The 10,591-nt window shown below is 36.9% G+C and overlaps 1 protein-coding gene across 1 annotated transcript; it reads left to right on the forward strand.

Annotated features, from left to right (window-relative positions):
- Positions 1 to 3,428: 3,428 nt before the first annotated feature.
- Positions 3,429 to 9,622, forward strand: LOC100180404 (neuronal-specific septin-3). The gene is made up of 8 exons (XM_002129160.5): positions 3,429 to 4,210; positions 5,500 to 5,622; positions 5,819 to 5,900; positions 6,067 to 6,204; positions 6,947 to 7,064; positions 7,498 to 7,599; positions 8,105 to 8,253; positions 8,933 to 9,622. The coding sequence occupies exons 1-8, from the start codon at positions 4,108 to 4,110 to the stop codon at positions 9,186 to 9,188; spliced, it is 1,071 nt and encodes a 356-aa protein (XP_002129196.1). The 5' UTR covers positions 3,429 to 4,107; the 3' UTR covers positions 9,189 to 9,622.
- Positions 9,623 to 10,591: the final 969 nt, after the last annotated feature.

Below are 10,591 nucleotides of genomic sequence, written 5' to 3' on the forward strand. Positions count from 1 at the left end.
ACTAGCGTTTGTTTGTTTTAAATTAATTTAAATCACTGTTTATCATTTACACTGCAATAACGTCAGGATTTAATCTGTTTGACTAACCTGGGCCACCTCTGTTTACTGTATTGCTTCGATTCAGTCAGCTCTCAATGGCATACGGTGTGTAGGGTTTTGGTTTATATTTTGTATAGTAGGGTGGGGGAAGATGGGACACTTTTTTATTCTATTTTCTCGTCCCATATGACAGTAAACGAAGAACAGTAAAATAATTATAAAAACGTATCCTCACGACTCCCATAGACCGTTGTTAATTGTTTAAAACACGATCAGGATATTTGGATATTCAGCGCTAAAGGTGTCCCATCTTCCCCCACCCTACTATATGGTAAGTTGTGGCTACCGTTGCCGTATAAAAGTCAATCAAGGTGGTATAAAGAAGGTATGAAGCACCTTGGCCAGCGTTAGGTGTGCAAATGTACCAGGACACGTGGTGTGTAAAGCGGAAATAACCAAAATAGTTAACATTTAGAAACCGAGCCTACAGTTTTGAACGTTTAGAAAATAGAAACATCCTGTTAGAATAAACTTTCTTGTCGATGCAAGTGGGTATAAACTAATGCGATATATCTAGGCGTTCCATAATTTTTTTAAACGATTCATAAAATATGTGTGTTTGTCTTGAATTGTAAAACTCATAAAATTTTCGCCGGGGTTGACAGAGATTGTGCTCTTGATTATAGTTGGGTGTAACCGCTGTGTAAGTTGTATGATGTGAGTCGGCTTTTTTATTAAGTTTAGTTCGCGCTTTACAGTCGGTCGCGTCTCTTTTTCGTGGTTTAGTCGTCAGGTCCTCTCTCCGGGGAGCAGTCATGAGTCACAGTGGGGATTCTGGAATCATAAAGTTCCTCACGCGGGAACACAATCAACTGCGCGTCACAGTCGTGCCAGTATTGTGGCACACACCCGCTGTGGCGGCAAGGCGGAAACGATTGAAAAACGTTTGTTACTGAGAGCCGTTTAACCAAATGATTCGAACAGAGCTCCAAAACAGCTACTGTAGTAAGATTGAGAGTTATTTATAATACAGAATGAGCGATTCCGTTTTCTATATTGAGCTGGCAAATTTATTGACCAGTAAAGGTTGTTTAAGCAAACACTTGTAGGAGTTTGCAGTCAGCACCATGACGAAAGTTTGTTGTTAGGTAAATGGACATATATACATTTAATATAGGCACAACGTCAAGTCATGTTGTTTCTCTTAGCCTTGTAGTATTGATTCTTATCTACAGATTTAGTAAACCACCCAAGATGAGTTCGATTATTTTACATTTAACCACTAAGCCATTCTATGAACGAGAAGCGAAAAGAGGATTATTTTCAACTAAGCGTAAAACTACGAGCATACTTGGATCGCTATGCTACGCTTAACATATGGGCCGAACCCGCGCTAACGGATCGTTAAAGATTGGTTGAGTTGCCAAACAAACAGAGGGAAATATATAAATCACGCCGCCGGTTAGGATAGGTGGGCTTACAAAATAGACTTTACTGTACTGTAATTACCTTACGTTAATTAAATCATTTGCAACATTATAAAGATTTAAAACAACTTTATTTGTTCCACACGTTTATTTCCCTCAATTTTTACATTTATATTAACACTTTTGCTTGGGTACACACTGGTGTTAAGAGAAGTTAGAATTGAATCAAATGCACTATGATGATCGAGTGTAACGTTCGGGAGGATGCGTGGTAACTCGATCCGCCGACTGACGTTTGCTTACTTCAGTCCGTGTGATAATACAGACTCCAGTTATTTAAAATTGTAACAATATGCCTTATTCTTCAGTCGAGGGGAAAGAATTATACGTGATTAGAGCTCAGTAGCAACTGTGCAAAGTTTTCGAAACAACGCCCTGAAGCTTGAGTAGGCAGTCGGAATCCATGGAATCCGGATTAAGGCGGATTTGACCGCATTGCAGATAATTATTTTCTGTTGTCCAGAGACCTACAAGGCCATAATATAGGTTTAACGTAGATTGTAGGCGCATTAAGTATAGAAATTTGCTGAAAAGATTGTTTGTTCGACTATCGATAATAGAGAGCGTGTGTGATCAGTAGCTACATAAACAAATTGGTAAAATATTATACCAGTGCCACAACACAAAGAAAACACGGAGTGAGGATTATCTTTATGAAGCTACTTGAGTTTAAGTGACTTTCTGCCAAAACACTTGCATAATCTACCAGAAAAGGCAGCGAAGTGGTACAACCCGTATCTCACCATTTCTCTAGTAGTCTAGTTGCAAGTGGACACATCACAATTTGATTGATCTTTGTGGAACGATGCCAACCGCAAGCAAACATTGCGAGGGATCTTAATGCCGAGCTGGCTGATACATGTTTAGACAACGCAGTGAAGTATCGTCACATTCAAACATAGCGGCCATGGAGAGTGTAGAACGGTAAAGTGAAAACGCCGTAAGAAAAGTAGGAATGGTTAAGTGAATTTATTTGCTTTGTTCAGTATTTCAACCCGGTCACAATGCGACAGTACATGTTGACTTTTATGCCATGCTTTATTTAAAGCAGAACAATACGTCCCTTCACTCGAAACTGATGACTAATCGCAGGTCGACCTGAGTAAGCAAAGTGCGAGATAACTACTGCTTGTTGTTCCGGGTCGTTAGAGATTTCAGTTCCCTTGACATGCAGTGCCATATGTTTAATAAGTCGCCTTCATATGCTGTCTGCTTTATTGTGGATTACGTCATTGAATCTTTGGATGTCTTTTTGAAACATGAATAATTTATAAAGTTTTGAAAATAGCCAGCGCGTATGTCGCATGTGTATGCTGGACACGCCTACATTGTATGAAACAGTCAGCTTCAAGCAAAGTCGTGTTTTTGTTGTGTGACATGTCTTGGTATCGCTAATTAGTACTACTAACATGTTCAATGATACTCACGTCGTTCTTGTTTAAAGAGTCACTTGAAATTATTTAAATGAAGTTGAAGGGCTGCAGGTTGTTTGTTATAGCGTTAGTAAACTATAGCTGTAGCTACATACGGTTGACCATGTGGCGCATATACTTTAGTTCATAAAACGTTGTTGTTACTTATATAGGCATCTATTAATTACATGTAAACTGCTATATTGGAACAGCAATAGGAAGAAAGAAGGTTTATTTAAAATTGATAACACGCCACTGACGCCAGTTGTACAGAAACTGATTGAATGGTATTAATAGTATTGAAACGGATTAGTGCTCTAGGCACTCAGTGTTTTGAATCAGTGCAATTTGTCGGCCACCTTTTATCGCCTTTACGTCTCACGCTGCAGATGTAATGATTATGCCAATTTGCTGCACAGTAGCCCGAGGGCATGTTTTACCCTTACAAATTGTACGCTGTTGACTTGGACCAAAAGCTGCGTGTCGTGCAATGAGATCAAACGACGTGATAACCAGAGAAAGCTGACGTTTTAGAGTTGACTCATGTGAGCTGTAGGTTCGCTTTGGTTGATATTGGGGTGGATAGCTCTAATCCGGAGATAGGTATTGCACAGCCGTTTTGTGATTTATTTTAGTGTAGTACTGTATAATATTAGTTAAAAGAGTTTCTCGCTTAATTGTGGTGTAGCCCTATTATACATTGTTTTGACATAATTAGCATTTGTTTGCAAGGTGATTAAATTTAGCTGACAAAAATTAGCTGCCGCCAATCGATCATATGCAGTATTCGGTTTTAGCCTGCGTGTTTACTTCAAGTGCTGGTGGCCGGTGGTTGGACATTTCGCGTCGGTGTGTAACTGCGGTGAAAACTCGCCTCTACACCAAGCTGTATAGCATGCAGATTTGGATCAGGAAGTGGTAATTTCCTGCCTGTGTAAAGCGTGCTCAGTCTAGACGAGATGCGTTTTAAACCAAGCAGAGAGTGAACATTTGAATCACAGGTCTTATGTGGTTTACAGTTTTGAGAGGCACTTGTGTGAATGTACCAACTGTAAGACATTCATTGATTTTATGGTTTAAACAGGACAGCAGGCATCGCAAGTTAAGTGATATTAAACTGCAGATGCTGGTTAAAGAATTTAAATTTAGATAATCATATAACTGTAAATATGACAACGCCGCTTGAAGGTTATGTTGGAATTGACACGCTTACTGAACAGATAAGGAAGAAGGCTCTTCGTCAAGGTTTTGAATTCAACGTTATGGTCGTAGGTAAGTAACCTTATACTTTGAAGGGTTGGCAACCTTTCTACTGTTTTGTTTAAAATTTCCAGTGTTTTATTATGTAGTATACTACTCATATAACCATATTGCAGACTAAGTCATATCAGTTTAACCATTCTTTAACAGGAAATATTCTTTAGAATTTATTGTATAAATTCCTAATTTCGTAAGAAGCACATACGCAGCGTATACTATCAATCTTATATTAACTAGAAATCCAATTTAAAACGACCCTTTAAGTATGTCACATGACCGTGTAATCCAATCCAATGATAGATGTTTAAATATCGGAGTAATATCTATACGGTGTAACGTTACATAGTAATATATATATATATATATGGGGTAAGATAACACAATAAGCAACGTATGTTAAGCTTGTGGCGAAAAACCTTCCGCGTAAAATTGTATCTCGTCTTTACTTACACGCACTCAGATACTACCAGATGGGTTTGAAAATAACGGTTTTCATTTGTTAGGCCAAAGTCAACATTCTCAACTAACACTTTCCTATAGTGTCGATGGCTGTTTTACTTTAAATAATTCATGGAATGCGTAACCATCTCCTGGGTGTAGGTATTATGACGGGTATCACGTTCCATTAAGCCGGCAGCGTGCTTCCTCCCGAGTCATATAGACGGTATAATATATATAGTTTATTTGGTTTAACCACTAAATAATTTTCGTTTTAGAATTACCTTTTCCGTTTTATTCAATGTTGTTTAGTCAATACCCTCGTCTGCTTCACGGTCATATTGTTTAACACTAAAGGTAAAATGTCGCATTTACAGTTTCGTTGCGCAATTCGACACAACGTGTCGACGTAGACTGATGTACATTTGCACACCAATCACAACGTAAGCGGTGAAGTGGTCGTGTGTTTGGTTAAAACAAACCTTCGATAGGTTCCTGGCTGCTAAGAACAATCTTTGTGTACATACCAAAGTAAACCGTCACTTTAATTTATCAGCCGGTGTCATCAGGGACCACCCACAAAACTGATACATTACAAATCATAAAATACAATCAGACCTTCGCTCGTATACACTTTTATAGCTAAGCAAGTCACGCTGGTATTAGACACAACCGAAAAATAATGACTATCAAAAACATTTACGCTTTCCTTATACGCCGATGGAATGTCTGGTGTGGGCATTTGCGCGTGAAAAGGAATGATGTAATGCTTAGGTTGGCGACTTTTTAGAGGAATTCTAGAGCGCGTCGGAACGCTTTTTATTGCTGTGGTGTAAGATTTATCACATTATCCAAACACACAGGAAGTGCCGGGCTCGGAAAATCTACGTTGGTTAACACAATTTTTAAATCAAAAGTAAGTCGTCGGCAGCCTGAGGAAGATTATCACACACCATCCACTGTGGAGATAAAAACGATCAGCCATGGTGAGCATGTTGTTTAATGCATTTCCCTCGCGTGCTGTCTGTTCATCTATGTTAAATGCCGAGTTCTTAATTCGTGCGAAGATTAAACACGACCTAACACGTTTTATCTTCTAACACGAGAATGCGTCACAAGGAACATTCATCATCGTGAAACCGAACACACGCATTAACTTGTGATATATTTTATATATTTCAGTAATCGAAGAAAAAGGGATTCTCCTCAAACTATCAGTGACAGACACGCCAGGTTTTGGGGATCAAGTTGACAACACTAACTGGTAGGAAAGTTGTACTGTGCACGTCAAAAGCATTTACAACTCTCATTGATAGGTTATAATGGATCCTATAAAACAGTTGCCTGTATATTTTATAGTGGTGGTTAATCTGCCCATCAGTTAAGTATAAAGTGACTTATAGACGTTAATTTAAAATTTGTTTTATTAGCTGGCAGCCAATAATGCGACATGTCAACGAACAATATGAGAAGTACTTAAACGAAGAAATTTCAATCAAGAGAAGAAAAAGGATACCCGACACTAGAGTGCACTGTTGCATTTATTTCATCCCACCCTCTGGTCACTCGTAAGTCAAAGTCATGTCCAATTTAAATGTTATCATATATAGTAGGGTGGGGTAATCAGGTCACTTTTAGCACAGAATATCCAAATATTCTGATTGTGTTTTAAGCAATTACCAACGGTCTATGGGAGTCGCAAAATACGGTTTATAATTTTTTGAACGTTCTTTGTTAACCACCAAATGAGACGTGAAAATAGAATGAGTAGGTGTCTCATCTTACCCCACCCTACTATGTATCAGGTTTAGAAAACGATTTTAAACGAATGTACAATCATTGCAGCCATTATACTTGAAAAAGTATGTGGCGGTATTTAAGCACATATACATATGCACTTGAACTTCTAATTTGACATATATTCGAATGAAGGTATTTTTTTGCGTAAATTCCCAAGACGCACGTAACAGCATTGAAATTTGAAAGTAGCACCAGACGTTGGACTTCCTATAAGCGAGTTGCCTAAATTGTAACAAGATACATTCACACAAATTTTGACTTCCCTTTGGGCACAAATTATACTTATAGTCGTTATAGAAACACGTATTTCTGCGTATATAGTGAACATAAAACCAGCTACAGAACTAATACTAATTTTAAAAACCTAACCGTTGTGTTAAACGGTTTACCGAAACAAATACATAAATATTAAACTTTATTGGATATCAAGCTTTGCAAACATGAAAACCATTCATTTAAAAACGCTTATTAGTTCTTGTGTTTATTTTGTCATTTGATGATGTATTACAGACTCCGACTAGTTGATATTGAAGTCATGAAACGGCTGGTGGAAATTGTAAACGTCATTCCTGTAATTGCAAAGTCAGACTCACTTACTCTTGAAGAACGAGAACGATTCAAAGCGACAGTGAGTACTTGAAAGTAAAACTATGTCGTTGTAAGTTATACTTGAAGCGTCAACTGTGAGGTTGTAAATATTTGTTAAATTAGGAGTTATCCAAATCAACCGTATACACTTATTGCCACTAATCCTTACAAACTACTTTCGCTAAACCTTTAAGTTCCCAAGCACCGTTTGTAGTTTGGATAACTAAGTGTTAATAAATACTTTAGCGCTCCCCACAGAAGCGTTTAATCCATGTATATTAGGTTACCATATGATTACACCTACATCAAAGGTCTAAATGTGTGTTTTGTTTCCGGTTTGTGTTAAATCCAATGGATGATATTATATGCGCTATAAATGATATGCCAATGTAGGCTATACACGCGCGTATATTCACTTGCGAACTTCCTGATATCACATGCTTGGTGACGTCATGCGTACACTTTGTATGCAGATCCAACAGCAGCTGATTGAGCACAATATCCGTGTGTATCCTGATCTAGAAAACCTTGATGTTGATGATGAGACTGAGAGGCAAAGGAATCTTAAACTGAAGGTATTATTACCGACGTCTAGACATTTACAATTGCATGGTGGCATACGTTGTTAAAGGATTAAGTAAATATATTGGTGTCAAACATCACTTCTAAGCTTGTTCCTCTCATAGCAACAAAATTTTATTCCAAAAAAATATGTAAAAATGTTATCATAGCAATAAAACTTCATTCCTAAAATCTGTAAAAATGTTATAGGGTGGTGAAAGATGGGACACCTTTCGCACATAATAACCAAATATCCTGATGTGTTTTAAACAATTAACAACTCTCTATGGGAGCCGTAAGGATAAAGGTCTATAAACAATCGTTGAATGTTTTTTTGCTACCAAATTGGAGGCGAAAATATATTGAAAAGGTGTCCCATCTTCCCCCACCCTACTATATCATATAGCAATAAAATTTCTTTCATAAAATGCGTAAAAATGTTATCATAGCAATAAAATTTTATTCCCAAAATGTGTAAAAATGTTTTTAACAAATAGGGGATTGTTAAATTTCATGTAGGAACGACTACCTTTTGCCATTGTTGGTTCGAGTACCACGCATCAAGTTGGAAGCAAAGCTGTGTTGGGTAGAAAAGCGGGTTGGGGAGTAATCGAGGTGGAGAACGATGCTCACTGCGAATTCAATCATTTAAGAAATATGATAATAAGGTTTAATTTGTGTTATATATAGATATTATAATAGTCGAACAAACTGGGCTCAAACACAATTCTTAATATTAGTAACAAAGTATGGTAGGAGGGGTACACCATTTCAATCCATTTTCTCGTCCCATTTGTTAGTAAACAAAGAACTTACAAATAATTATAAAACCGAATCCTTAAGACCCCATAGACCGTTGTAATTGTTTAACGCTGCTGCGTATGTCCTTGGGCAAGACACCCAACGGCAATTGCTTCAACCCAATGGTCACTAATGGATTGTCGAAATTATTATCCATACATAAGAAAAGAAAAAAATATATAATCACCCACAAAGTAACATACATGGTAAATCGTTAGCTGGCACGAGGTGTATGAACACCCGTGTGATAACGACTGACGACTGTCGTTTTCCGGCCACGTGAGCAAAAAGTAAGTTTCATTCATTCATTCATTCATTCATTCATTCATTCATTCATTCATTCATTCATTTATTCATTCAAAAGATGGTCATGATATTTAAATATGATGTGCCAAAGATGTCCCGTCCGCCCTCCTACTATATTATAAATAATGTTCCACACTTAAAATCGCAAGGAACCGTTTTTTTTTATCAAGACACTATATTTTTAATGAGATTGTTTTGTGATGCCTTTTCAGATTTTAAACCCATATATAAACCTTTCAGAACAAACCTTCAAGATCTTAAAGAAGTTACCGCCCAGGTTCACTACGAGCTTTACCGACACAGAAGGTTAGAAACATTAAAAAAAGTTCCGCTTGATTCAGTAGGGTCAACTCCAAGCTCACCGAGTTACGACATCACCAACAGTGAGCCGAATCATAAAAAAGTTGCCAACACACCAAAACTTGGCGAAACTGGGAAGGCGATTGCAGCAAGCCAGAAAGAAGTGGTAGAAGCATTGTCAGAAAGCAAAATTTAACGCTGTTTCTATAATTTTACTTTTTTCCTTTACTCACGACATACGAAATCCCGCTAAATCGTGTGTAACCTGTGTGGAGACAATGAGCTGATATAACGTAAGCATTCTGAAGCAGTTATTCTCTGTGTCAAATTTTGCATTAACTTGTACCGCGCCCTTGTTCTGTAGTTTTAAGCATGGTGTTCAAACTATATGCTATTCCGCTGCTACATAAAGGTTTTTACCCAAGGGCACAAAACGCAAACCAACCTGGTAAAAAAATGAAAAATAAAACACATGTTAAATGTTAGCAATATATACTTGCTCCGTTTTACGCTTACGTTTATTTTAACCGTTTCCTTATAACCAAGAGCCACTCACAGCATTATAGTGTCGTTATTACTCTACTGTATCTTCATTTTGATTACAAATAAATTGTTAATCGTTCTACCCAGGCTACACGTTACTTTAATGATATCACTTCATTAGTAAATGACCTATTGGATGGCGTTTTAAAATTGGACGCATCAGCTTCTAACAGACTGTGCGTAAACATTCTACAAATCTCCATTAAGATTGAAGCAACTTGAATCAAAATCATTAAATAATACCAAACGTTCCGCAAATAGTAATAACATTTCATAGCTGTCAAAATAGGCATATGCAGGGGAGCATAAACTTATTGTAATATGATACATTAACCACCTTCATTGTTTACACGAACGTAACTGGTTTCAGATGTAATTAGCATACTCGATCTTTGAGGGTTAGACAAGGAAAGCGTTTCATAGTCAGGTTTTGGACTAACCTGAGTCATAATTAAATGAAAAGGAGTTGCTTTTACGTTATAACAAATCTAATAAGCCATGATCGTGTTTTAAACAATTAACAACGGTCTATGAAAGTCGCAAGGACAAGGTTTTATAAATCTTTAAATATTCTTTGTTTGCTACCAAAATGTACGAGAAAATAGAATGAAAAGGTGTCCCATCTTCCCCCATCCTATTATAATATATGGTGAAAGTATTCGAAATTTAGTCACTTGCACTTGGAGATTCATAAAAAATAAGGGCGTGTGCAAAAAAAATGTAGCAATTCCAAATTTGTAGCAAAATGTTAACTTTATAAATAATTATTATAATTTGTGTTATTACAAGTTAAACTTGACTTTTAATGCGTTTCATATTATATTTAATACGTTTCATGTTATCCACGTGTAATTCTAATCAAAGAATCAATGATTAATCAAAATTAACATAGATTTTACACTGTCCCGTCCACACTTACACTGTTTTCGATGTGGTAAAATTTCATCTGTTGTGCGAATCGCTAAATAACTGCTATTCCTAGTGTGTTTTAATGTACGTTTAATTGAATTGTTGTCAATTAATAAAAGTATGATACTACTAATTCGTGGTATTACC

Source organism: Ciona intestinalis, chromosome 3 (assembly GCF_000224145.3).
Source record: "Ciona intestinalis chromosome 3, KH, whole genome shotgun sequence".
NCBI lineage: Eukaryota > Metazoa > Chordata > Ascidiacea > Phlebobranchia > Cionidae > Ciona > Ciona intestinalis.